The sequence below is a fragment of the Schistocerca piceifrons genome, chromosome 4 (assembly GCF_021461385.2).
Source record: "Schistocerca piceifrons isolate TAMUIC-IGC-003096 chromosome 4, iqSchPice1.1, whole genome shotgun sequence".
NCBI classification, from domain to species: domain Eukaryota; kingdom Metazoa; phylum Arthropoda; class Insecta; order Orthoptera; family Acrididae; genus Schistocerca; species Schistocerca piceifrons.
The window spans coordinates 39,086,347-39,112,846 of NC_060141.1; the positions used below are offsets into that span (position 1 = coordinate 39,086,347).

General features: G+C 36.5%; 1 protein-coding gene across 1 annotated transcript in view; it reads left to right on the plus strand.

Annotated features, from left to right (window-relative positions):
* LOC124795577 (titin) overlaps positions 1-26,500 on the plus strand; it is a 529,084-nt gene that overhangs the window by 228,991 nt on the left and 273,593 nt on the right. Inside the window, exons 72-74 of the mRNA XM_047259648.1 lie at positions 4,251-4,439; positions 5,198-5,361; positions 10,596-10,735. Of these exons, the coding sequence (XP_047115604.1) occupies positions 4,251-4,439; positions 5,198-5,361; positions 10,596-10,735 (493 nt within the window). The remainder of the gene's footprint in view (positions 1-4,250; positions 4,440-5,197; positions 5,362-10,595; positions 10,736-26,500) is intronic.

A 26,500-nucleotide genomic window follows, 5' to 3' on the forward strand; every position in this document is an offset into this window, starting at 1 on the left:
CTCAGTAAATCACAATTTCAGGTGGTGGAAGGTAGAATATCAACAGTTATGAAAAGGATGATTGCTGCTCACCATAAAGATTACAGGCTGAGCTGCAGACAGGCACAATGAAAAGACTGTTACACACAGAGCTTTCGGCCAAAACCTTCTTCAGAAAAGAAAGGAAAGTACCCACACATTCACACAAGCAGGCCCAACCCATGCACACATGGCCAGTCTGGCCAGAGATAGCACTCGTGTATGTGAGGTGTGTGTGCTTATGTGAATGTGTGGGTGTTTTCCTTTCTTTTCTGAAGAAGGCTTTGGCCAAAAGCTCAGTGTGTAACAGTCTTTTCCTTGTGTCTGTCTTAAATCACAGTCTGGATCTCAGAGCATTGCTGGACTGACTAAATAACAAAATAATGCCAATTGGTATTTTCTGTGACCTGTCTAAGGCATTTGACTGCATGAATCATGGTATTCTCCTAAATTAACTGAGGTGTTATGGAATTGATAGTATAATGAACAAATGGTTAATGTTATATCTAACTACAAGAGTGTAGAAAGCTGTACTTGATCATTGAAACAGTTTAAGCAGGGGGGATTATTCTGACTGGAGAGAAATCACTTATACAGCTCTACAAGGCTCAGTATTAGGTCTACTATTGTTTCTCATACAGCAACAGAAGAAATGTTAAATAATATTCTTGAAAGTATTATTGAGTTCGTTTTCTGCGCACATGGTCACACTCTCAAGTTCAAAAAGACAGAACATATCCAGTTCTGCACAGCTAGGGGTACTACACCAATGGTAAATGTAACACATGGTGAGGAAATAAGAACTAAGATGGAAACGTCAAAATTTTTAGGTGCCCATATTGATAGTTTTTTAAACAGAGGAAAAAAATTATTTAGAAACTCCTAAAACAATTTAGTGTAGCAACGTTTACACTTTGAATCATTGCAAGTCATGGGGAGAGACAAACCAGTAAGTTTCCTTCAATAATGTCATATAGAATAATGTACTGAGATAACTAAATTTTAACAAAGAAAGTGTTCATTGCTCAGAAACGGACTGTAAGAACAATGCGTGATCCTCACCTACAATCATCTTGTAAATATGAGCTTAACTCATTTCACAGTGTTATGATTAATAATACAAATGCTCCACAGGACATGAAAATAATTGGAAAAAGTTTGTCAAAATACAACCTTATTTTATCATTTGGAGTTGACATTAGAATTGTGACTGGGATAAAATGTAAGATAAATTACACTTTCAGTCACAAATCATGAATTTATTGACAATGTATTTCAAAGCATTGGCTCTAATTCTGTATTTTAGGCAAATGTCATCCCTCAGAGAGCCAACCAGAAAAAGTGAATCACAAGTTGTACTTAATAATGGCAGAATTTAGGGTCCTGATGTGCCTATGAATAGTTGAGTAAAGGTACTCAACGAGTGGTGTTATGTTTAGTTTACGTAAAAGTATCTGTGATAATGTCAGAAATTAAGAGGATATAAAATGCTGACTTCCAACAGCAGGAAAATCTCTACCGTACTGAGACAGAGGTATATACTAACATTGTGTATAAATTTCAGTATTGTGATGTCTTCTCTGAAAGTATTTGTCTAAAATATTGCTTTACATGGAAGTGAAACTCGAACAAGAAACAGTACAGTACTTTTATTCAAACTGAGGCAGGATGGCGGGGTTGTACGGTTGGTCATGTTCACTCTTGTGTGGAGTTTTGTTGCAAACATTCATGAAAGGGGGAGGGCAGTGAGTGATTGGCCATGTTCACATAGAATGTTGTGCTGTGATATCATAAAGTTGATAAATGATGTTGCTGTTTTCACAAATGTGTCAATCTGTAATGAAATGGAGCATGCCTGTGATAGTACTGGATTAGTATGTACTGGTTCATGTATGGGACTGCTATTATATCAGTCATTCACAGAAAGGTGACCAATGGCTAAAGGTGTTGAGAATGAAAGAGGGATAAGGCAAACTGATATTTTATGGGTTGCTCAGACAGGTGAATATCATAATGGGTGTGGTGGAAGGGATTCTGGAGTAAATATTTCTCATTTGAAGTCATGCAAGAGGAAATGATTCATTTGGTAAGAGATAATGTTTTAAAAGGTGATGGTAATGTTTTAAAAGATGATGGTGATGCTGTTAGTGCAGAGCGCTCCTGTGTTGATTATTAGCAGATGTTGGTGGAGTGTTAGGAGCATGGGATAGCATGATTATGGTTTTTTATGTTCATAGTATTGATTCATAACTTTAATACAACAAATATGTTACTTAAATAATCACGTTATGGTCTTCATTGGATGATAATTTATTTGTCATCACCTTAAGCACTTCAGGGTAAGACTCTACGAGGTGTGTTTTTTAAGTAAGTACCATTTTGAAATTAAAAAAAAGACCTGCTAAGGTATCTCAATAATTTTAGTTTTACGTGAAAGCCTGTACCTTAATCTACTTTTTTACATAATTTTCGTCAATATTGGGGCACTTGTCATAACGTTCTACCAGTTTGTGAATACTCTCCTCATAGAAGTCTGCTGCCTGACTTGTTAACCACTGCATCACCACTGTTTTGACTTCGTCATCGTCTTGAAGATGCTGACTGCCCAGGTGTTTCTTTTAGTGCAGGAACAGATGGTAGTTCCTGGGCGCAAGATCGGGGCTGTATGGAGGATGATCTAGAGTTTCCCACTGAAAAGGTGTGATGAGATCTTTGGTCTGGTTTGCCACATGCAGACAGGCATTGTCTTGCAGCAAAATGATGCCCTTGCTCAGCTTCCATGGACTGTTGCTTTGATTCTGGTGTGACATAGATCATCCATGTTTCGTTGCCCATAACTTAAGAAATCATCACCGTCCTTCTGGTACCCGCTCAAGGAAAGTCTAAATGTTTGGTTTTGTGCACATCCGTCAACATTTTCGGTACCCAACACATGCACAATTTTCGGTAATTCAAGTGCTCGGTCACAATGCCACACAAAACACTATGAGAAACATTAGAAAAGACATCCCGCAAGGAGGAAATCGTAAAGCATCTGTTTTCTCTCACCTTATTGTCCACTTCCTGCACCAAACTTTAATTAACGACCGAAGGATGCCCACTCCGTTGTTCATCATGTACATTTGTGCGGCCATCTTTAAATGCTCTCACCCACTTTCTTACCATTCCATCACTCATAATGTTTTCTCCGTGAACTGCACAGATCTCACGATGAATATCGATTGCTTTTAGACCTTTAGCACAAAGAAATCTTATAACAGCCTGTACTTCACAGTCGGTAGGACTCACGATTATCGGAGGCATTTTAAACACTAAGTACACAACGTAAACAAGGAAGAAACAGACTGTAATGGCGTCAGTGTGTAGATTAAGGTACAGGCTTTCATGTAAAAATAAAATTATTGAGATATCTTTGCACGTCTTTTTTTAATTTCGAAACGGTACTTACTTAAAAAACATGCCTCGTATGATGCATTGTTCATTCCGTATATGTGATTACTTAATTCTACACCCGTTTTACATATTGACAAAAATGTCTTTCTTTATAGTCATTAAGTAGTTTATGAGCAACTGTTTGTATTGTTCTCTGATTGGTTACTTTGTAGTTGTACATTTTGGTTCGCAATCGTATTTCTTCACCTACACCTTTGGTGCCTCATTTCTGCTAAGGTCATGATTTTTTTGCTTTATTTAATACTGATGTGTCTTTTATAGCCATTAATAGCATTTTGTTTAGGGTGAATTTCATTTGCAACCAACATTAAGTGAATGGATGTTAATCTAATGTTCATGTTCTCAGTTCACTCTAAGCCACATAGTACTTGTTTTCTGTGTAGGGTGGACATCATTTTATACTGTGGAACACTGTCCACAGAATGTCTTTTGTATCTCATTCCTGTGCGATTGCCTCCATCAAGCTGCATTCTTAATTTTTTTTTTAACTTGGTGGAGGTTATTGTGTCCATTAAATTAACTTTCCATTTTTGATTTATGAGTTTCATGTAAATACTTTGTGCTTTTTTGTTATTTTGAATTGCCACCAATTCTGATGATGGTGAATGCTCTGAATCGTAGAGGATGATGACAAATAAATGACTATTTGATCAAGATGTCACCATAACAATTCATTTCATATCATGCATCATTAAAATGCACTGCTGCTTTTCACTTGCAGGTGGCAAGTAATAAAAATAATTAAAACTGTAATGTGTGTTTTCTGTTTTCCCTTTCAGCTCCACAGATAAAGTGGCAAAAGGCTGACACTGTCATTAAGCCATCAAAATACTTCCAGATGCATAAAGATAATGACATATACACTCTGAAGATATCAGAAGCTTTCCCTGAAGATGAGGGTACCTATAAATGTATTGCTTCTAACCCTGTTGGATCTGTAACTCTCTCCGCACAGCTGAAAGTTCAAGGTATGTAACATAAATTACAGACTTATTATTTATATTAAAAACAAAGATTCCATGACTTACCAAATGGGAAAGCGCTGGTAGATAGGCACAATAAAAAAACACACAAACACACACACAAAATTTCGAGCTTTCACAACCCCCGGTTGCTTCGTCAGGAAAGAGGGAAGGAGAGGGAAAGATGAAAGGATGTGGGTTTTAGGGGAGAGGGTAAGGAGTCATTCCAATCCCGGGAGCGGAAAGACTTACCTTAGGAGGAAAAAAGGACAGGTATACACTCGCACACACACACACAGATATCCATCCACACATATACAGACACAAGCAGACATATTTAAAGGCAAAGAGTTTGCCTTTAAATATGTCTGCTTGTGTCTGTATATGTGTGGATGGATATGTGTATGTGTGCGAGTGTATACCTGTCCTTTTTTCCCCCTAAGGTAAGTCTTTCCGCTTCCGGGATTGGAATGACTCCTTACCCTCTCCCTTAAAACCCACATCCTTTCATCTTTCCCTCTCCTTCCCTCTTTCCTGACGAAGCAACCGGGGGTTGCGAAAGCTTGAAATTTTGTGTGTGTGTTTGTGTGTTTTTTTATTGTGCCTATCTACCAGCGCTTTCCCGTTTGGTAAGTCATGGAATCTTTGTTTTTAATATATTATTCCCATGTGGAATGTTTCTTTCTATTTTATTTATAGACTTATTATTTAAAAATAAATAGTATAGTTTCATCTAACATGAACTAATTTTCATATTACTTCAGCTCCTGACTCACAAGAAGTCATGCCTACCATTACACCACTGCGAGATGTCACTGTACCAGAGGGAAGCTCAGCACAGTTCAGGACAAAAGTAACAGGAAAACCAGTGCCAACTATACAGTGGTTCCGTGAAGGAGTTCTCATACCACAGTCGGCAGATTTTCAAGTAAGTTGAAGTTATATCATTCATTTAAAAGTTTCTTCTCATTGACTTCATACTTTTAGTTGTTGTGATACTATACACAAGAGATTATTTTCTGTAATAGGTCAGGGTGGAGTACAGCCAAATTTCCCTAAAAAGGAGTTTTGTTTTTGTAGTTCTGTGAGTCAGCTTATAAACAAAACTAGATGTACAGCAAAAAATTTTTGTTGTTAACTATTTTGTGCATAACTATTCTGTAGCCCAACATCCTATGACATGCATTCCAAAGTGAAGAGCATGAAGGAAATACTCTACTGGTCACAGTTTGGATCCAACCTGACATTATAAAAGATGGAAGCTATAAATGTAATGAGTCATCAAATAGTTTAGGCATTGAACTGTTGATAGACACATAAATGAGACTGGGAAATTTGCCAGCTCTTGGATGATTTCTTGTTCAGAGCTGTAGAGTACACATATGTGCATGGCTACATTGTCCTGTCTCACTGTGTTGTCAGCTCAACTAGGATTGAGGGCTTGTGTTGGCTGGAGTGGGAAAAGGTAGGAAGATAGCAGCAAGCAGGAACAACAGTTGGGGAAGGGGGATGGGAATGTGGAACCGGTGAGGTTGTTCTGGCTGCTTTGGGGGGGGGGGGGGGGGGGGGGCATAGACAGCACGTGGCGGTACGGAGGAACAGATTGGGAATGTGAGGTAGGATTCATTAAGAGGCAGACTGTGGACAGGAGGATGTGAGTGCAAGATCAATGAAGCTGAGTGTCATGAGGCAGGGATGGAGATGGATGTGGGGCATGAACTAGCAAAGGTTCAGGCCAAGTGGGTACAGAATCGAAAGATGTGTTATGAGAACAAGTTCACTTTGGAAGGGGTGGGAAGGATTGTTGGTAAGATGTTCATCATTTCCAAGCACAGTGATAAGTAGTCAAAGCCCTGGCTTATGTTACAGTTAAGTTGTTCCAGTCAGTGATATTGTTAGGTTTGTGAGGAGGAGTGCTCCTTTGCAGCTGGTTCCTGAGGGATTTTGTATACAATATCTGTACTTTATCTAATCCACAACCCCCCCCCACAGGAACCAGCTGTGAAGGAGCAGCTCACCCCCCATCCTCCCTTCCCTCAGCTGCCACTCAGTATCATCATGAACTGGAAAAACTTCACCATATCCTTTGCCAGTCCATTGAGGAATGTTGTACTCGCAACCTACCTACTCCTTCAAAATTATTTTCCACTGCCCACCCAATGTATGAAATATTCTAGTCCACATTCATGCCACACCTATTCGAAAACCCTAACCACATTATTCCTGTGGAAAACGCAAGTGCGAGGCCTGTCCAATATGTCCACCCAATACAGCCCACTCCACTTCTGTCAATGCCTTTCCTATCCTGTCAAAGGCAAGACCAGCTGTGGAAGCAGTCATATCATTTACCAGTTTTGCTGTAACTTCTGCATAGCATTTTACATGAGCAGCTGTTCCGTTGAATGAATGACCACTGCCTGTCTGTATCCAAGAGCAGAGTCGACCACCCAGCAGCAGAACATAGTGCTGGGCACAACATTCTCAATTACAATACAGCAATGATTTTTATTAGTGCTTTATCAGCCTTAACTGGGTATGAGCTAACCTCATTAAATAATGACTATCCGTTATTGCAACACAGTTCAATTCTGAATCAATGTGGTTCAGTCAAAGACATCCTTAATGTCCTCTCTGTGATAATAAAAGATCTGAAGCTGAGAAACATATTTTTGTGAAACAAACACTCATGAAGATGTGCATTTGGTATCATTTAACAAGTCATAATACAAGCCTTTTTAATAGTAAAGCAAAACTATGTAGGAAATGTGTGTTACGGATATGATTCTATTACTATAACTACTGGCATATGAAATATTACACCTCAGTATGAAATCAAAAGCTATTCATATTGTATGGAAAACATATTCAGAAGGATTTTGAGTACACAGTACTCTTCAACATATTTCTGCTTCTCTTGATTAAAAACTGCACACAAGTAGGGCTGAGATTATTCTGTTCATACTGTTTAATTTAATGTGTTTCATTTTTAATCAGAAGGTGCCATTCAATATGTTCAGAAACAGAAATTCTCAGAAACAATAACCTTTTATAGCCAGAGGCCCTTGCGTCCAGAAAAGAGAGGAAAGAGCTGGGAAATATAAAATTTGCAAACAGTGTTGGAAAGTTGTCCATGACTCTTCAGCAAAGAGAGGTGACTAACTAAATTGTTGATTTCCCACTTGTCCATTCTTTCTTTAATATCTTGACCATGGCTAACTGTTTTACATCATATCTAAATAACAGTTTTTATCATATTGCTTTGCTCTCTTCTCAGACTGAACCTTTCATTTTGCAGCAGAACATCCTCTGCTATAGAACTTTCTGACAGGTTAAAACTATGTGCAGTTCTGGGATCCATACTCTTACCTTTCACAGGCAGTGCTGTTATTGCCTGAACTATTCATGCATGTCCTTGGACCTGCTTTCATAATTTAAATTGTGCTAGTATCTTTCTTGAGCTACGATATTACAGTGCCTCTGTTTTCCAAATTATGATGCAATGTTCCTTCAGACAAGCATGCATGTCCAAAGGAACAAGCATTGTGGCGACTACAGCTGTTATGAAATACATGAACTATATCTTCAGTTGTGAATATGGACAACCATCAACTGTTGTTGTTGTGTTGTTGTGGTCTTCAGTCCTGAGACTGGTTTGATGCAGCTTTCCATGCTACTCTATCCTGTGCAAGCTTCTTCATCTCCCAGTACCTACTGCAACCTACATCCTTCTGAATCTGCTTAGTGTATTCATCTCTTGGTCTCCCTCTACAATTTTTACCCTCCACACTGCCCTCCAGTACTAAACTGGTGATCCCTTGATGCCTCAGAACATGTCCTACCAACCGATCCCTTCTTCTAGTCAAGTTGTACCAAAAACTTCTCTTCTCCCCAATCCTAATCAATACTTCCTCATTAGTTATGTGGTCTACCCATCTAATCTTCAGCATTCTTGTGTAGCACCACATTTTGAAAGCTTCTATTCTCTTCTTGTCCAAACTATTTATCGTCCATGTTTTGCTTTTGTTGATGTTCATCTTATACCCTCTTTTCAAGACACTGTCCATTCTGTTCAAATGCTCTTCCAAGTCCTTTGCTGCCTCTGACAGAATTACAATGTCATCGGTGAACCTCAAAGTTTTTATTTCTTTTCCATTGATTTTAATACCTACTCTGAACTTTTCTTTTGTTTCCTTTACTGCTTGCTCAATATACAGATTGAATAGCATTGGGGAGAGGCTACAACCCTGTCTCACTCCCTTCCCAACCACTGCTTCCCTTTCATGTCCCTTGACTCTCATAAGTGCCATTGGTTTCTGTACAAATTGTAAATAGCCTTTCGCTCCCTGTATTTTACCCCTGCCCCCTTCAGAATTTGAAAGAAAGTATTCCACTCAACATTGTGAAAAGCTTTCTCTAAGTCTATAAATGCTAGAAACGTAGGTTTGCCTTTCCTTAATCTTTCTTCTAAGATAAGTCGTAGGGTCAGTATTGCCTCACATGTTCCAACATTTCTACGGAATCCAAACTGATCTTCCCCATGATTGGCTTCTACCAGTTTTTCCATTCGTCTGCAAAGAATTTGCGTTAGTATTTTGCAGCTGTGACTTATTAAACTGATAGTTCAGTAATTTTCACATCTGTCAACACCTGCTTTCTTTGGGATTGGAATTATTATATTCTTCTTGAAGTCTGAGGCAATTTTGGCTGTCTCATACATGTAATCCATTAAATTGAACAGCTGATCCAGGCTGACATTGTGAAAGAGGCTGCATTTGTGGGTCACATGAAATTTTCTGGAACAGAGGCCAGTGACTGAGGTCCAGATGTTCTCATGCAGTAGTTGGTCAAACTGCATAAGCTTCATGAAAACTGGTCCACTGCCAGGTCACAGACACGCAGAATTATTTTGAAAAATTTCACATCTTTTTGACATTTTCACATTTGTTAAATTGTCAGAGTTCAAAACATTTTTCATAACTGTAATGTTTAGTATTATCTGACAGGAGATTTTGGGTGAGACAATATCCTTAGAATTATATCTAGAATGAACACATATCCTTTCGTAATGTCACGCTATTCTCAAAAGGAAAGTGATAGTTTCAGGGACATTTACTGGAAGTTAATAGTGTCACATGTTAATCAGCCGGAATAAAAATTGGGTGTTTTTGAGGACATGCACCTGTAGTGAGACTAGTAATTGAGATAAGTGAAATCTATATAACTGTTGCTGATTGAAGAATCAAAAATTTCAACAAACAAATATTCATGCAAGTGGTTGCTCACAAGGACATCATTATGCGTACTAACTTATTTATAACAAGGTTGTAGACCATAAAAAGCAAGGAAGAGGGAGGGGGGGGGGGGGGGGGGGGGGGACAGTGGTGGAGAAGGTAATGGTGCTAAGAAACTAATATTCCACAGCCACTGACTTTGGCATAAAGTGTGAGAACTAAAACTGTGGAGCCAAAGATGAGTATAAATGGTGCCAAGAGAAAATAAGACAAAAGAAATGAAATGTGTATTAGAGAGGAACAGAACCGATGAGATTATTTGTGACATAGAAAGCCTCTCTGTCTAATGAGGAGCCCAGGCATAATATGGAACCATGAAACCCATAGCACATTAATCCTTCTGTAATTTAAAATTGTATGTTATCAACTAAATCTCTTAACGGTACAAACAAGAGTCTGTCTAATGCCTCCTATATGTCCTGTATGTGCCAAGTAGCAACCTAACCTTTTCATATATATTGTTCAAATAAGAATCTGTACATTTCATAGTTCTGAACATAATATATACTACAGAAAGAGTGACTGTACAGTTCATAAATTGTTGGCTATGGGTGGAGCACTTAAATTTTATGACAACTACAATGTGGTTCATTTTGGCCCTTTCAGAAGTAAGGCACATTATATTACTTTTATTTTTATCTGACAGATAATTTTTGGTAGAGAGACACATTATAAAACTTTCATGTTTATCTGATAGATTGGTAATGGCTGGAATCTTCACAAGGGTGCTGTTTCAACTCCCAAGATAGCATACAGAACATTTACAGCAATTAACACTATAGCACTTTGTTCTGTATGTATTTTACTAACATAAACGTGTTGCTGCCCTCCTGGAAACTGACTTTTAAATCTTCAATTTTTTTATGTTTAGATGATACAGGATGGCGACAACAGAGTGCTGCTCATCACTACAACATACGAGGAGGATTCAGGAACTTTTACATGCAGGGCAACTAACTCTGCTGGGCAGGTTGAGTCATCTGCTAAGCTGATCGTCAAAAGTAAGAATTGAAACAGAGCATTATATTTGAGAGTGAGAATATCAATTACATGGTTCAGCTCATTGCATTATGAAATGCTTTATACTTTTCATATATAATAAAACCTACCAGGGAGTAGATAAAAAAGTGCTCACTGTTGCTACATAAGTTTCATACAGATGGCACATAAGCATATGCATGTATGTGCCTACACTTGCAAAAGGGTATACATTTACCTGCAAGTGCCTTCTGTTTTAGGAATATCTTCAGCTGTCCACTTTTTATGTTTTATTATAACCATTTCATGATTAAAAGAAGAGGAATGTCTAACATTTTCTGTGTTCATTTCCTTTTTTTTCTCCAGCAGCTCAATCAGATATTTCTTTAAAACATTTTTTGTGATATCATTCCAAATTACTGATGCTGCTTGTGCATTTTTCGTCAGAAGCTATTAGCCCTCTTCAAATTGAAATGGTTTAAATGTTCATGTAGGCTTTAAAAATATATACATATCTCAAGTAGTTTCAGCTAACTTGTTGTTTCCTGAGTGTGTGTTACTCATATTTCAGTGTGTTTAATGTTACTGAACCAGTCATGAAACTTCATATGTATATCCTTGTTTGTCATGATTTGTTAGTATAATTTTTGACACCTAAGATGCATATGAGAGATCTAGTCAGAGTATTTTATACAAATTGTAGTGATTTTTATTATTTTTGATGTTTGTTTCTCATAAAACTTCCAAGTATTGGAATTATATTTTTTCACTTCTCAGAATCATATAAAATGGTCTTACATGTTCTTATGTAATTTAGAATGTCTTATTTTTAGGTTGTGTACTGAAATGTATTTCAAGCTTACATGTAATTATAATTCTGTATATGTTCCAAGTGTAATGTTACAAAAATTGTTGTGTTCACAGCTGCAAACTGACTTGTTAATAATAACTGCCAAATGAAAAATTCTCATTTGAGAGTGTGAATAGTGAAAAATAATATGTTTTGTAAAACCTAAGTAAATTATCAATAAAATGAGGAGCAATACTGTAGTCTTTTCATAAGATACCATTTACAATTATCATATTCCTAACAATCGCACATGGTTTCACCATCTTATTACAAGTGCCCTTCCTTCATTAGCTGTGCACTCAGTCCCTCCTTGTTCCTGGATCATTCCTTATGTAGTCTGTTTCTTTTTCTATGTTATCTTGTGCTAGAGATCATATTACTTCTTCCAGACCTGAATGTGCCCAACATACATATACATCTAGAAAACAAGCTCTTGGGTGACTAACAGTCTGTATGTGCCATTACTTGCAGTGTGAATATTTGTCCCTCAGAAAGTACTTGAAATTTTTGAAGGCAGTGCATCTTTCAAGCATTACATGCTCAAGACTGGTATTATTATCAGATAGTCTCTGCTGTTGATTTTACAGCTACCATTAGCTCATGAACAAGTTACTTGGTCAACTGATCACACAAACAATCTGTGCCATCATCTAACGATTGGATTACAAGAAAATACGTAAATTAAGCATAAAACAGAATCAGAATAAAAACTGAGAGAAAGAATTATTGTTATCACTATTTGTACCAGAAATGGATATTTACCAACTGCTGAAACAGGCATAACTTAAGGCAGTTTTTATTTGTGTGTCTACTGGCTCCAGCCTAGTTGTTCTTTATTCAGTGGTAGGGAAGCAGATTTTTCTCTTCTGTCTCAAATAATTTTAAATTATTGTTTAAAATATGTGCACCTTTCGTTAGCAGAGAAATGAAATCACAAATGGACAGTAGTGATGTCCTCAGATAGGGCGTTAAATACGGATTTAGTACATGGGGGAAATACTGTTTAGCAAGAGACATAAAATGGAGAAATGCTTTCAGACCTATGACACTCAGTAATGTAAGCTACGTTTACTTTTCCTTTTGAATAATAATTGTGTCTTTTCCTGTGATCAGTGAATTCTGGCTTAGTATTTTCTCCATCTTTGGTCAACAGCTGTGCCTTTGGACAAATATGTACAGGTCATTATAAATTTTGTTACTTTAAACATGCCTTAACATGATATTTATTGCTGTCAGTTTCTTTGTGGTTTCAGTTTCTTTGGCAACGAAAACTCACTTAGACTGAATGAGTTATTATAATGATTATTTCGCTTGAAACACACAACAAATTAAAAAGACGAACTTCACTGGATAAGACTGTTCTGTCATCAGTTGATCAACAGTACATCTGAAAGGAGATTCTGAAGCATTAGTTAAAGAGAAATTTCTAAGGAATGGAGATTTTTTTTGTGAAGAGCTTAAACACACTTTACTTAAGACTAATTTCACTAACAGCTGCATACTGTTACCAGTCTTCTGCTTTGTGTTACGTAAAATGCTGTTTTTATGTATACATCTGCACTGCCAAGAGTGACATATTTGTCGGAGACTTAGGTATTATGCACTTTTATTAATAGCAAATGAAAAAGTTGTTCTTTTTTAACTTCTTCAGGAAGCAGCATGTAATTTATTCTAGTACTCTGATATTTTCACATACAAAATAAAATGCATTTGACAGAAACTGTGGACTGTTTTCAGAAATGCTCAGCAGACTGTGTGTCACATAACATGGAAGTTATAATTGCATATAATCTTATTTGGTTGATGTTAGTGTGTGGATGCCAGCACCACAGACAATTACTTAATGCATTTCTTGTAGTATTGTAGGATTTGATACACAGTGACTATAATGATTGCTGTTCAGTTAGCAGTTTTTATGTGCAAGGATTCATTTGTATCACTGATTTATTCTGACATTTGTGCAAAGCTCATCACATTCATAAAACACTAATACACATGTTTAGAGAACATTAAATAGTAGGATTTATGTGAAATCTGATTATTTTTGAGATTCACATTTGTGATACATATCAAGTTTTTAAACTGTCTATGATAAAAAGGGCATTTTTATCTAGAAGTAGATAGCTTATTGCTTTAAAAGCAGTGAGATAAAACTTACAGCTGATACATTTTCCAGGAAAACAATGAAATAAGAATACAGTCTGCTGTGCATTCTTTTTCAGTGCCACTACATTTTGTTTCAGAGTTTAATTCATTCCTGTAATGCTGTCTAGAGATCATATGTTATTAAATTGATGGAGATACTTGATATTTTTATGAATTTATAAACATTAGAAGTTCATGGATGTTGCGTCATTATTCATGACTATGAAAGGGTTACACATGACAAACTGTTGCTTAGGAACAATTCTCCAATGTTTCCAAGACTGAAATTTTACTTTTAAAAAGTGGGGAGTTCTATCTAATAGGATATTTTGAAGAAGCAGCTAATGATATACATATGTCAGGAATTTTATGTTTTTATGTGCTTAACAATGTATGTTCATGATTAGTGTTTTATTGTCACTAAATGGTCAGTTAATTGTTAACATAATCGGAAACATCATGTGATTCATTCCTGTTTTTGTGCATTTTATTCAAATGCAGTGTAGGTATTATAAATGAATTTATCAGACTGCAACCTTTTGTAAAGATATGTTCCATGTTTTTGAGAAGAATGAACACTGCCAAGCAGGCATTTATTATCTGTACCTTTTTATGTATGTTGCAGCATAATGCAAATGCTGCATATACAAAAGAGGCTTTTTATTTACAATATTAAGAAAGTTCAGTTTGCAGCTGACACAGTTTTTTTTGTATTTTGTCAAATAATTTTGATTTTTGCTGTCCACTATATTACACTTGGAATGTCAATCTTTTCATTTTCTCCATCATTCATTTTAAGCATTTGAACACTACATGCTATGGAAACCACATGAAATTTAATTTAACTCATGTCTAAGTTCTGTTTTTTTAGACATAGAATGCCTCATTCATACTCAGTTCTTTTAGTTAGAGACGTGCAGCATTATTACATTTGTAATTTTTTCTTTCACCTTTTTTCTTGTTGAATTTTCTATTCTGCTCCTCATTGAATGTGTGTGTGTGTGTGTGTGTGTGTGTGTGTGTGTGTGTGTGTGTGTGTGTCCATATCCATCCTAGAGTGTCAGTCTTTAATATGTGCCTTGATAGCAAAATTTCTTTTTATGCATTGAATGTCAGTTGTCTCAGGGTCATAACTGTTTCTGACAGTAATATGTGTCTCATAGTTTTCATGTGAATTATATTGAAGGTTCTTGAAAGTATAAATTTAAATAAATTTTTTGTATCTAAAATCTCATGTGGTTTCCTTAGCATCTATGCAGATTAATATTAATACAAATATAGAAGTATTCTTCCCACTACGATACTGCATATATTAATTGATTACAGACTCCAGGATATGGTAGAGAATGTCCATCAGCACATTTTATTGCAGCCTGAAAGACACAATTAATTGATACCTATATTTGATGATAGTTGGTTTGAGAACTTGAGTAGAAGAATCTGACAAATTTGATAATTTTACAAGTAAATGCTTCATATTCAGCTACAAATTTATTTTAAAGCTAATTGGGAAGGACACGTTAGCTGACTGAATTCAGTTTCATTGTTTTTATCCCTCATTTCACACTAGCAAACTATTGGTAGGAACACTTGGAAATTTAAAGTATGGGTACTACCACATTTTCTCATGATTTTCCCTCATTCAAATTGTAGGATAAATTATCAAAGTTAGGTAAAGCAATGATATTATAAAATTGGCTGCAAGTGTCTGAAGGCACTCAAATATGATGGGTGTTCAATAAGCAGCACATTTTTTTTCTCAGCCAATTTTGGTTGAAAACATACGAAATTTGTTTTGGGACATCACGGAATATTCCCACATCATGAAATATTCCCACTTTAGCCACTATAGTTTCATGAAGTTCTGATAGATGGTGGCACCATACATAGCCTTCAAAATGGTGTATGTAATGGAGCTGCATTCCAAGCAGAGAGCTGTCATTGAGTTTCCTATGATGGAAAACCATAGCATTGCAGATATTCATAGGCACTTGCAGAATGGGTACGGACTACTGGCAGGGAACAAAAACACGGTGAGTCATTGGATGAGGTGTCTGTCATCATCACAACATGGTCATGCAAACCTGTCCGATCTTTTGCGTGCTGGTCGACCACACAGCTGTGTGTCCCACAATGTTGAAACATGCAGATACTCTCATTTGAAGGGATCGATGGATTGCAGTCAAACATCTCACTTCAAGACTGGATGTTTCTGTTGGTAGCGCTGACATACTTGTCCGCCAGTTAGGGTATTCAAAGGTGTGTGGCTGCTGGGTTCCTCACTGCCTAAGAGAACACCATAAAGAGTGACAAACAATCATCTGTATGGAGTTACTTGCATGTTACAAGGCTGATTGTGATCATTTTTGATGCAGCAGGACATTGTGTTCGTTGACCAGTAGAGTGATACCATCGAGCATACAGGACCTCCCAGTAAGGTCATCACATTAAATGGGGGTTATGTTGAAAAAATAGGGTCTTGTAGGTAAAAGAGTGGGGAATAATGTGGTGTATTGGTCTCCTGAATAAAAACAACTTGCTTTCAGAAAAAAATGTCTTGCATTGCTTATTGAACGCCCCTCATATGTCTGAAAGCTGTCCTATATTTTATTCCTGGGTAGAAGTATTTCAACACCACCCTGACTTACTCAGCATCTCTAACTCAGCAAGCTCATAGCTAGTTTAGTGTGGGACATGAATTCATTTCATAAAAAACATATCAGGATTTTCTTTGGAATTAATGACAGCAACAACTGTATGCTATTCGCTTGGAAATCTTGAGAATGTATTTGTATTTTTAAGTGAGCACTGTGAGGATATGGAACAAATTAAATAGTATATTCATTATCTGCATTTATCTGCCTTTGCGGAATACAGAACAGCACAACTTTTCTCTTTTTATTTTATTATTATTTTTCTGTTTATTTAAAAAATAGTCACAAATCTTTGGTGTGGAACCATTACCCTGCTTAGGTTTTGTTTTGAAATTCATTGTTGTGTTACTTCATCAATTTCTTTTTCCTATTCTCGTAAAGCTGTTTTATTTGTTGTATGATATTTGTCTTTCTTTTGATTGTCACTGATATTAAAGGTGTAACATTAAATAGTGAATGAAACAGAAAGCATGGAAATGCTAAATAAACTTTATGTACTTAAGTAGCAGATCTCATGTAGGACATGCATGAGTGGTGGTTGGGGGGGGATAGAAGGAAGAGGAAATCTACAGAGTAGAGATATGTCACAGATGAGTTAATAGGATGGGAAGAGATGGAGAGAGACTTTGAGTGTATTTGTTTGATGCTGGAAGCCTCAGAAATGACTTTGATAGCATATTTCATAGTGTTTCTGTGCTGAAATACCTATTGTTTATTCTGAAAATGTATTGTGATTTTCATCATAATTGCTGTCTTATGGGGTGACAGAGTGTCCACAGTCTTGATGTACCCTCCTTTTATAAGGTCTTCATGTACTCTCCTTTTATGAAACGCAAATGATTTGCTGTAAACAGTGACTTTTACTATTACACATTCAATACTCCCTTTATGACATAAATCTATGTCTTGTATTGATTAAAATCATGACTAACATTGTTTTTTTGTAATATTTTATATGCTACATGGTTACATCAGTATTATCACTTTCGTTTCTTTGCTCATGGAATATTGTTAAATTACATGCTGTGATCAGTCTTGCACAAACACATGTCATGTAGCAGCGGTTTTAATCAGGCCATCTGTTGACAGACATTTAAACATCATAGTGCACCAAAACTAACCAAGGTAAATGTTAATTCACCTGTATTTCAGGTGTCGTTTGCAGCTGTTGATTTTCATTCAGGATTTTCCACTTTTGTGAGAGTTGCTATTTATATTTAACTGTCAAAGCTCCCAAAACTCATCATGTTACTATATAGGCTTATGGTATCCATGCCGTATTAATGTCGTGAGTGCTTTTTTCCATTTTTTCTTTGTGTCCCAAAACTCATCTTAGTTTATAGATAATGTTTTTCTTTAAAATTACAACTGATTAATATTTTGACCATCATATAAACTTGACAGAACTGTAATACGAACAATACACATAAATGTTTCATTGATATGACAGTATAAATTGATAAAAAGCTGCTGTTGAATCTGTAAATTGCTTAAGCAAAATTCGAAAGTGGGTAGTTAAATATTGATTCCTAAAAATATCAAAGGTAATTTAGTTCACTGGCGCAAATGAGGCAAGAGAAGTGTGTAACACAGATATGAATACACTGAGAAAGTACCTCAACTGTAATAAAAGGAAAATAGTGAAAGTTTATCAATCAGATGTAGATGACTGCAATTCAATAATTCACATCTTTTTGTTTTTCTGTAGTATTCTTTGTAGTTCATAAATTTTTGCCTCACCCAAACACACACACACACACACACACACACACACACACACACACACACACGTTAATATGTCAGGGACTTTCTGGATTATGAAATGTAGGATTTACATTGCCCACAATAGCTCCACTGCTACATGTTGTCAAGTCATGCTGTGAACCCGACATTTCTGCACTATTTATGCTTGTAGTGCAATATTTCATTGCCTTTCTACTCAGAAACAAAATATACATGATGAAATAAAGAACCAAAAACAAAAATTCTGAAGTAATTTCCAGATGATGAGCAAATTCTGCCCATTGCTCTGCAGTGATAGGGAGCTAATGTTGTAAAAATGTAACATTGTGATGTAGAACTTACTGTATAAAAATTTAAGTTTTTGTATTAGCTTACTCTCTTACCTTTAAGATTTTTGCAGTTGAGACGTTTCTTGGATGCGAAAAGATGCTCAAAGATTTTAATGTTGTTTTTATCCTACTTTAGGCATCTCTTCTTTCTGCCATTGCTTCTATTTCATCATTTGTCTGTCAAACAAAGGTCCTTGCATTTTAATAGCATGGTTAATTGTATGTAACTCTCTAACAGCAAACCATAACCTCTAATTTTTTTAAATGCAAAAGATCATTTTTGTATGCTCTCAAATGGAAAGAGGGAATATTCGTTCTTACTATGCTCTACCTTGTTTGTCATTGCTGAATCTCTGCATAATGCTACATGTTAATCTGTCCTCTCTGAGCACTTTCTCAACCACCATTCTTTCCCATCTTTTCCACTTCTTATGTATACCATGCTTCATACTTCTAGTAGCCTGTCTCCTACATGCATTTTCAATTTTTTTAGTCTTTTGTCAGTTTTTCTTTTTTACACTTGTACATTTTTCTAGTGGTTACAGTTCTTCTTTTTCCTTTTTCCTCTGGTTTTTTCTGTGTCTCTTTCTTTCTGGTGCTGCCTTGTCAGGCAGCAAGACTTCATCATCACTTTGATGAAACGTGTGAAGCAGTTCCATATAAGCAAAGTGTTGCAATTAATTTCATGAAGTAATGATTAAAATCTGTGAAACTATGGTTTACTGACGTTATTTGTCATTTGTCTCACATCAAACAAACAATATTGTGGGCAGATAGATTGAGACTTCAGAAACTAGAAATTGTGTTAGATGGAATAGACAAAGGTATTAAGTTATATCTGCCATTTACATCCTGTTTGTTCACTGTGTCATGTTTTTCAGTCTTTTAATGCTTTTGATTTGTCATGTTTTCTCCCATCCTCCCTCCTCCCCCCCCCCCCCCCCAATCACACACACTCCTTTTCAAATAGTAAATGATTTGTTTCACAATTGTGATTTGAGAGCATTGTTGGTTTGTTATGAGCTTCATAACATTGCATCTTCAGGGTTCATCTTCTGTAAGACATTTATTATCATGCCAATGATCAAAAAGTCAGTTCAGTTCAAATTAATTTGGAATGTATTCTTTAAAAAACTATGGTAATCATTGATTCTCGTTCGCACGTGGAACTGTAGTGCTCTGTATCTCAGAACTTTTGTCTCTGTTTGTATTTGTGGAATAATTGGATGTAAACCTCGAGTCATATTACAATATTTTTGAATGATTTCTTATGTCATTGGCCAGCTTTAGGCCACATAGATTGGAGGATATTAACAGGAACTTTGTTTTGCAGACCACATACAGTGGCTGCATTGTGACATTATTGTATCTACGAGATTTTGTCAAATTCCATGTGACAGTGTTCATCTTCCACAGTTGTGTTTTTAAGAAATCTGATTTTACCCACTGTATTCATACATCCACATTCCATGTTAGTGGAAACAAAACACTGTACATTGCATTTTACATAACACTTTGAATCTTAAGACATCATCATAAATGTGCCTGGTCTACAAAACAAAGCTCCATTAAATATCTACTATTTAGTGATGAGCCTGACAATAAATAATTTCGGAATATTTTATGCAACTGATTGCAGTTTATGCCCAAATTATCCTGTATTAACACCACACTCAAAGTATTCAGAACACAGACTGGGTGAGATGAATTTGTTTCTTTGTATTCAAATTGCAACTCTAAGGCTTTGGTATACAACTATTTTATCATCATCAGATGATTCTGATATATCTTCTTGCAGAAGTGCCAGTGTTTAAGTAGTGACATCACACTCTTAATTTTGTTGTTGTCCGTGACTGCAATTCTGTTCTCTGGACTTAAGGTTTCAAAGAGAGAGTTGGAGGCTATATTCTAGATGTTCCTGATTTCTATTCTAATGTAAAAGAGTACCATTTCAATCCCTGTTTGGCTATTCTGAGTTGTTTATCTGTGGATTTCCTAAATCACTATAGTTGAATGTTGAAGCAATTTCTTAACAGAAACTACAGCTAATATCTTCCTCTATTCTTCTCTAAATGAGCAAGTGATATGTTTGTAAGGACTTTGATATTAGCAGTAGATAAGACTTTTAATAAATCTTCATTGTAATTATTGAATGGTACCTAGCCATTAAACATGATGGAATTTTTGGCTTTATGTTGTCAGTTGTTGGATCCTAGCCTTCACTACATTTGAAAGTACTATTATGCTGACATTATTTTAAGGTGTAATGAACACTGGCATAATTGTCTGTGACAGAGAGAGTGACCAAAAGGAAATAGTTCATTATGATTGAATGACTTTGTTCTACATCTACATCTACATGGTTACTCTGCAATTCACCATTTTCATACTATTTCTCTACTATTCCACTCTTGAATGGCACATGGGAAAAAGGAACACCTAAATATTTTTGTTCGAGCTCTGATTTCACTTATTTTATTATGATGATCATTTCTCCCTACGTAGGTGAGTGTCAACAAAATATTTTCGCATTTGGAAGAGAAAGTTGGTGATTGAAATTTCGTAAATAGATCTCGACACAAAGTAAAACTGCCTTTGTTTCAGTGATTGCGACCCAAACTCACGTATCGTATCACTGACACCCTCACCCCTTTTGCGTGATAACAAGAAATGACCTGCCCTTCTTTGCACTTTTTCAATGTCCTCCTTCAATCCTACCTGGTTAGGGTCCCACACCGCGCAGCAATGTTCCAGCAGAGGACGGACAAGTGTAATGTAAGCTGTCTCTTTAGTGGGTTTGTTGCATCTTCTGAATGTTCTGGCAACAAAGTGCAATCTTTGTTTCGCCTTCCCCACAATATTATCTATGTGGTCTTTCCAATTTAAGTTGCTCATGACTGTAATTACTATGTATTTAGTCAAATTGACAGCCCTTAGATTTGTACGATTTACCATATACCCAAAATTTATCGGATTTCTTTTAGTACCCATGTGGATGACCTTGCACTTTTCTTTGTTTAGTGCTAATTGCCACTTTTCGCACCATACAGAAATTCTCTCTAGATCATTTTGTAATTGGAATTGATCATCTGATGATTTTACTAGATGGTAAATTACAGCATCATCTGCAAACAATCTAAGGGGGCTGCTCAGATTATCACGTAGATCATTTATGTAAATCAGGAACAGCACAGAGCCTATGACACTACCTTGTGAAACGCTAGATATCACTTCTGTTCTACTCGATGATTTACCGTACATCACTACGAACTGTGACATCTCTGAGAGGAAATCACGATTCCAGACACACAACTTAGATGATACTCCATATGCATGCAATTTGATTAATAGTCGCTTGTGAGGAATGGTATCAAAACTTTCTGGAAATCTAGGAATATGGAATCAATCTTAGATCTCTTGTCGACAGCACTCAATACTTCATGGGAATAAAGAGCTAGCTGCATTGCACAATAACGATATTTTCTGAATCCATGTTGGTTATGTATCAATAAGTCATTTTCTTCAAGGTGATTCATAATGTTCGAGTACAGTATATGCTCCAAAATCCTCTCTTACTGGAAGGAACTTTGTGATGGAGTAGCGGCTGATAAAGACTGAATGTTTGTTTACAATTTTTTGCTATTACCTGTTGGGCAGGTTCAGTCCACACTGTTTTACCTCCTCATACTGTATGACCTTGATAGAAGAGAAACTTGAAAGCTCACATTATCAAGGAACATTTTGCTGTGGTGTGTTAGTACGTGACTGTTTTTTTATATTTAACTATGTTCTTACACTGTGGCATGTCTAATTAAGATTAATCGACTCAGTGGCATTGTTGCAAGTGTTTACTACAGACATATTCTTGTGCTCTGCCAGAAAATGTTTCATATGAAGTCTGACTCAAAAGCAATGAGACTGGTCAAACAAATTTCTGTAGCCTACTTACTAAATATTTTCGCTTGTTGATACTAGCCTTCAAAGTAAAACCCAAGTGGTTCCAAAAATGTCTGCACCCATTTTTCCCACTTGCAAAAACATATCTGAATGCCATTTTCTTGAGGCTCCACAAGAACTTTACCATTTTCTCCTTCTGGCAAGGTGCAAGATATGCCTGTAAAACTCCCTTGTTCACTGCCACTGTGTTGATTGGTTTTTGTGCCATGACAACAAACAGCTCTTTCATAATGGAAGCAGTCTTCTTTCTTTTGTGGCAAGATAGGGTATACTTCATTTGTGAACTGCAGGATGGCTGCGTATACTTCATTTGTGAGCTACAAGGTGGCTAATGGATAAGTCAGCCTCACACTGGCTTTTTAATCATTTCAGAATTGATTAGGAATTGTTGGTCAGAGCTGGGATTTATACGGTCATGACACTCCAGTTAAATAATATATTCCACTAAAAGACTTATAACAATCTCAAGTTTGTTCCAAAACTTTTTACAGATTCATGATTTCAATCTGTATCTTGACTGCTTCTTTTACGAAGAATACATAAGTTACACCAGATATAGTCAGCCTCATTCTTCTGAAGTGAAAACACATGATCTACAACCACTTAACAGTATTATCTGAACTGCTTTATGAGCTACAAGATCTAGAGGAACACATTCATTTGCCAAGACAAATGCACACTCACTCGGCTGTACCCTTCATTAATTGCATTGTACTTCTGTACTGAAAGTCTCTGTTCTTTTTTTTTTTTTTTTTTTTTAATCATTTTGTTCTATTTTGTTCGTTGTATATGATCGGGGCAGACATCTCATGACACCTGATCGGGTTGTTCGTTGATCCGTTCACTCAGTTTTTTTTATTACAGAGGATAGCAAAACCCTCTGACCTAACACGCTGAGCTACCGTGCCAGCGTTCTTAATATCAACTATCTAAAATTGGCAATACATGCATCGGAATCAAACTGACTTGTATAGTGAACAAGTGTGTATCATGGCATTTATCAACCATCACTAGGTGATGCATTTATTGCCAATTTTAGATGGTTGACGTTAAGAAAAGTCACTTTCAGTGCAGCCTCAGTAGGTCAGGCTTGAAAATGACCCAGTTGGTTCGAAACTAGTCGCCAAAGTATATGTACTGCAACTGTGACAGTTTTGTAATAAACTGTTCAGTTTCTAAAGAGCCAACAAGCTTGTTCTAATCACATGAGAGTTCCATGATAAGTCAGTTAGCTGCACATAGTTACAGAGTTATGCCAAGCGTTAACAAAGACCTTCCATTGTCCACAGTGGCACTTAACATCTTCAGTTTCCATAACAGCTGAACCTGTATCTTCATAATGCAGCATGGAGTACTGTACCTATGGGAAATACCACTGTCGAAAAAAAAATTCATCTTTTACAAAATTGGAACATTCTCCCAGAGTAGCAATCTACAGTGATAGAATCAAGTGTCATTATTTAAGTTTATGGCCAAGGGGAAACTTTTGATGCATGTATTTAATTCTGATTTAAGGAGATGAGATGCTTATTAATGAGTGGACATTGAATGGTAAGTAAAGGGGCTGGTGACAAAATAAAAGCATGGGTATGCAGCAGGTAGCAATGCATTTGTTCTCAGACTGAGAGCATAAGTTCTGTCCTTTAATTGGAAGATTCAGCTCCTTTTTTGCTTGAGTGATTAATTTTTTTCCTTTTTTGAGTGGTGAGAAAGGAATTATGGAAATGATTATCAAATTTGAATGATATGTCCATACAATGCTTTCAGAAAAGATTGAAGATAGTTTGGAACTTGTAAACACCCATTTATTTTTTTGTTTGCAATTTATTTTCCTGCTAAATATATTTTGCTCAACTACTTTTTTCTTTATTACAAATAAAGCTGTCAACTGTATTAAGTATAAGCATTCTCCTTTTGAGAGATCAGCTAAATTTAACTCAGCCAGCTCACTGAGAATGATGTATAATATGTGAACAGCTATGAATCAAATGTTACCTAATGTTTCCCAGTCATTCAATCCATTGATAAAAGGTTTCCCAGCTCACCTCATAAACCCGGAAAGTAAACTGAATGGATGACAGAAATGGGTACTACCATGGTTCCCAAGACTTTATTCCACGTTTGTATATCCTCTCGAAAGTGAAATAGCTAATGTTAAAATATGAATGATCATATGACAAAAGATTACTAGAAGCTGCTGATGTGTAGATGATACTATGGAAAAGATAGTTACGACTCACCATATAGCGGAGATGCTTAGTCACAGAGAGGCGCAACAAAAGACTGTTAGACAATAAGCTTTTTGCCAACAAGGCACTTGTCAAAAATAGACAACACACACACACACACACACACACACACACACACACACACACACACTCATGCAAACACAACTTGTACACGTGACTGGAGATGGTCGTGTGTGCGAGTTATGTTTGTGTGCACGCGTGTGTGTATGTGGTGAAAAGCATCTATTCTTTTCCTAACAATATTATGAAAAGAAAAGTTTCCACTCACCATATAGCTAGCGGAGGTGCTGAGTTGCAGATAGGCACAACAAAGACTGTCACAAATAAAGCTTTCAGCCCGTAAATCCTTCGTCAAAAAAGACCCCCCCCCACCCTACACACACATGCTCAAACACAACTCACACACACCTGTGTGTGAGTTGCATTTGTGTGTGTGTGGTGTGTGTGTGATCTATTTTTGACTAAGGCCTTAAGGTCCGAAAGATTTATTTGTGACAGTCTTTTTGTTGTGCCTACCTGCGACTCAGCATCTCCACTATGTGGTGAATGGCGACTTTCCTTTTCATAATATTGTTACAGTCCATCCTGGATTTTCCATTATTATTTTCATAATATTGTTATATTCCAGCCTGGATTTTCCATTGTTTGATGAGTAGGTAGATGTATAACCCTAAAATGTTTAGTCATTATGGATGTGGAACACTGCAACTGTGATGAATAAAGTTTTTCAGAAATAACTGCAGCCAGTTGTCTTTTGTGATAGTTAAGTTTTTATTATGCAATGACCAGTTTTGAAGCATGTAGCGACTCATTTTCAGATGGTACACACTTTTAATGATTGTTTCTAGTATTATGAGGGTCATGTAGCTGTAACAAATCTTGCCACAGCTACAAGACCTCCACAATGCCACACACAATGATTAAAAATGTGCACCATCTGAAGATGTTACTAGATGCTTCAAAATCAGTCATGGTATAGTAAAAATTGAATCATCACAAAAGGCCACTGGTCGCAGTTATTTCTTAAAGCCTTTAGACATTTAAGCATTTGAATTCTTTTTCAAAATGGTGGAAACATCAAAACACACACACACACACACACACACACAGAGAGAGAGAGAGAGAGAGAGAGAGAGAGAGAGAGAGAGAGAGAGAGAGAGAGTTAGTTCTATTATATCCTGATAATGTTGTGTAAATGAGGTGCAAATAGTTGTCTAAGATTGAAAGCAGTACAGTTGAGAGGGAAAGTGTATCCTACAACTGTAAATTCAGTGAGTCACAGTTGGAATCAGCCATCTCATACAAATACTTAGGTTTAACACTTTTTAGGGATATTAAATAGAATGATCACAGGCTCAGTCATGAAAAAAGCAGGTGCTAGACTTCAGTTAATTGGTAGAGCACTGAGCAAGTGCAATCAATCTACAAAGGAGATTGCTTACAAATCACTTGTGCAAACATTTCTAGAATATTGCTCAAGTGTGTGAGACCCATGCCAAATAGGACTAACAAGGGATATTGAGCATGTACAGAGAAGGGCAGCACAAATGGTCACATGTTTATTTGATCCTTAGGAGAGTACCACAGAGGTACTGAAGGAACTGAACTGGAGGACCTTTGAAGGTAGATATAAATTATCCTGAGAAAGTGTATTAACAAAGTTTCAGTAACAGGCTTCAAATGATGACTCTAGGAATATATTACAATCCCGTGCGTATCACTCACATAGGGATCATGAGGATAAGATTAGGATAATTACTGCACACACAGAGGCACTCCATATGTGAAAAGCAGGAAGAAACCCTTGTAACTGGTCCAATTGGACGTACCCTCAGCCATGCATCTAACAATGGCGCATAGAGTATAGATTA